The sequence below is a fragment of the Nicotiana tomentosiformis genome, chromosome 8, assembly GCF_000390325.3.
Source record: "Nicotiana tomentosiformis chromosome 8, ASM39032v3, whole genome shotgun sequence".
Taxonomy (NCBI): Eukaryota; Viridiplantae; Streptophyta; class Magnoliopsida; order Solanales; family Solanaceae; genus Nicotiana; species Nicotiana tomentosiformis.
In genome coordinates, this window is record NC_090819.1 from 113,818,841 (window position 1) to 113,821,782 (window position 2,942).

At 38.2% G+C, this 2,942-nt stretch overlaps 1 protein-coding gene across 1 annotated transcript; it reads right to left on the reverse strand.

The window, feature by feature from the left end:
• Positions 1-726: 726 nt before the first annotated feature.
• On the reverse strand, positions 727-1,458 carry LOC104091710 (metallocarboxypeptidase inhibitor-like). Its single transcript, XM_009597112.3, has 2 exons — positions 1,384-1,458; positions 727-1,234 (listed from the first exon to the last, which is right to left on the reverse strand). Exons 1-2 carry the CDS (start codon positions 1,433-1,435, stop codon positions 1,032-1,034), a joined length of 255 nt encoding a protein of 84 aa, XP_009595407.1. The 5' UTR covers positions 1,436-1,458; the 3' UTR covers positions 727-1,031.
• Between the last annotated feature and the right edge of the window lie 1,484 nt (positions 1,459-2,942).

Below are 2,942 nucleotides of genomic sequence, written 5' to 3' on the forward strand. Positions count from 1 at the left end.
TGCTCCCCCTTCGTTCTCTCATCAGGCCCCGATTTTAACCGTACACATGATTATTTATCGCTAAACTCAATCTAAAATCCAATTAAAAAATTCATCTGCCAATTGCTTAACTACACCTATGTATGTATACGGCATATCGTTATATTAAGTATGTTTGAGCTATTAGAATTAGATGCATGATTTTATAAGCCGAGTCGGTAACCAAAATGATGCAAGAAAATAATTGGTGGAAAAAATGAACATTAATAAGTCGCACATACAAGATACGAGTTGTTGTTTCTCCTTATTTCCTTTTCATTCTCTCTTCCCCTCTTAGCCAACTGCTTCTACATATTTCCAGAGGCAGATTCATGATTTAAACTCTATGGGTTCAGCCTTTAAGATTTTTAGCATTGAACTTATTATATTTTTAAAGTTATGAATTCAAATCTATTATTTGTTACAATTTTAGTAGATTTTATACATAAATTTGCTCCGCATACAAAGTTATGGGTTCAGGTGAACCTGTCACATATATACTACATACGCCCCTACATATTTCCTCCTATCTATTTCATCTTTTGATAAGCGCATTTGTCCGAAAGACAAAATTTGAGAATTAAACATCATTTGGTTGGAGAATAAGTTATCCTATCAGTTAGACGTACTTCTTTTAATTTGAATTTCCATTGTAAAATTCTTCGCTCCGCTGCTAGAAAAAATTCGTGAGACAATTGAAGATATATGTGCAACAACTAATTTTCTTTTCTTAGAAAATGCAAAACAAGATCTACACAAAAAGTGAAGATTGGAGGTGTCTTCCAAAATAGATGCGAAATAAAAGCAAAGGAAACATATATCGCACACACATATATATTGGGCGATACTCTTTATTTAATTAGTTACACATAGATGATGTCTCCTTTCAGATCAACCGAATATGGAAGATTTGATTCCATAGCCTGCAGAGCTAGACTCCATCATAATTTTTTTCAAGAGAAAGAAAAAATAACACAAACAACAACAAAAATAACAACAGACAGATAATGAAATTATATGCCTATGGCAGCGGCGCGACCAACATATTGTCCACAGGTCTTTGAAAAATTCCAACATGCGCTACATAACATACTAGCAGAGCAATCATCATGCGTTTCACAAGTTTTCCCACAAGTTGGATCTTGAAATAGTTTGGCTGCAAATGGCAGTACATCTTTAGGTTTTGGTAAGTCTCGTTGAGCCATCACATTTTGGGCTGCAAATCATAATTAAGTTCAAAATCGAAGTTAGTAAAAATATACTATAATACAAAGATACAAACATATAAAACACAGATACATACATGTCAAACGATATGATCTATTTTTACAATATTGTACGTAGGAGGATAAAGTAATTAGTTACCAGCAATAAGCACAAGGAGAGTGGTGAAAAGGATAGCAAGTTTTCCAGCCATATTTTAATACTACTAGTTTATGATTTTGAAATTGATAAGAGTAATTAGTATGAGGGCAGTATTTATAGACTTTCTTCAAGAGATTTGGCACTACTGCTACTTCTTAGTATTGCTATTATTATATTACAAGAGTACATAATCTTATTTTTAATAGTATCCCTAGAATTACTTGTAAAAGTGATGGTATGAACTGAAGTTCTAAGATAAGTATCAACAATATTTATGCATATTATTTTTAAAATCATATTGTAGAGTTTTTATTACTTCTCCTATGGGGCGTTCTACTTAGATTTCTTAACGCTGCTAATATTTAGCTTATATAATTGATTTTTCTGCTTTGCTTTATGACTTTAAGCATAAGGATATGTATCAAGCGGTTATTCCTATATTGAAGGACATTGTGTAATAATAAAAAAATTCAATTCCACCTACCATTCTCGGATCTTGACTCACAAAGTGTCAAGTTTGGTTGATCAATGCAACTCCATGTGAAGAAATCCGTACTTATGGGATCGTGTAACTTTAATAAATACTAGGTGTTCTTTCTATACTCGTGTTACTTTTAACATAACATGCTTACTGTTACGCGGTCCCTTCCTGAAGTTTCTTGAAAAGAAGACGTAAGGCTAAGCAATTGATGTTAGTGCGGTTGCTATGCGCCAACTGAGGTCCTCGCCGTACGCTAGACTAGATTGTCAGTGCCGTACGGGAAAACCAATGTCGTGAGCAATTGAGCAGCGGAAAATGAGCAATTGATAATGAAAGCTGATGATTGTATTAATGATGATGATGAAATCTATTACAAGATGCAATGCGGTGTCGGGGGGAAGAGACACCAGTACAGAGAATTGTTTGAATGCTTTGGGCCCCCTTAATAATGCTTAAAAAAAATAAACCAAAGTTACATGAGTTGACCTAAGAAAGTTGTAGAAGCACACTGAAAATGAATGAAGTAAAATTACTCTATAATTACAATGAAAAGGACTTAGTCTTCTATGGAAGCAAGTCCGATGGCAGCAACTTTGTCTTGAGCATCATGGTCTGCGCGCGCATTGTTGTTGGCGCGCGCGGCACTATTTGGATCTGCCAGCGGCTGGGCGCTAGTGCTTGGTATTGGGTCTGCGCGCGGGGCATTGTCTGTGCGTGCGGCGCTATTGGCAACATGATAGTTTGTGCGCGCGGCATTATCGGTGCGTGCGGCACTGATGACATTGGCCAGCCGCTGGGCGCTGGCACTGATTATCGGTGGGGTGACAGAGGCGCATGTGCGCTTGTCACTTGGCACTGCCGAGACCACGGGGCAGACCGTGGCGCTAGGCGTTGGGAGGCTTGCAGGGATGCCATGGGGCGCGTCCAAGGGGTCATGGGTCGATGATGGAAAGCAGCCCATGACATTCTCCCCTACCTGAGTTGGCGACGTCCTCGGAGCCTTACCTGCCGGATGATGATGATTGGTCAGACTCTTGTTGGCTGGGAGGTCTGTTCCCCTCGGTGTTGTGAGATGTCT

Coding starts and splice junctions, on each gene's coding strand:
- LOC104091710 (XM_009597112.3), bottom strand. CDS start 1,435: ATGGCTGGAAAACTTGCTATCCTTTTCACCACTCTCCTTGTGCTTATT. Junction 1,235..1,383: donor TCTCCTTGTGCTTATTGCTG/GTAACTAATTAC, acceptor TATGATTTGCAG/CCCAAAATGTGATGGCTCAA.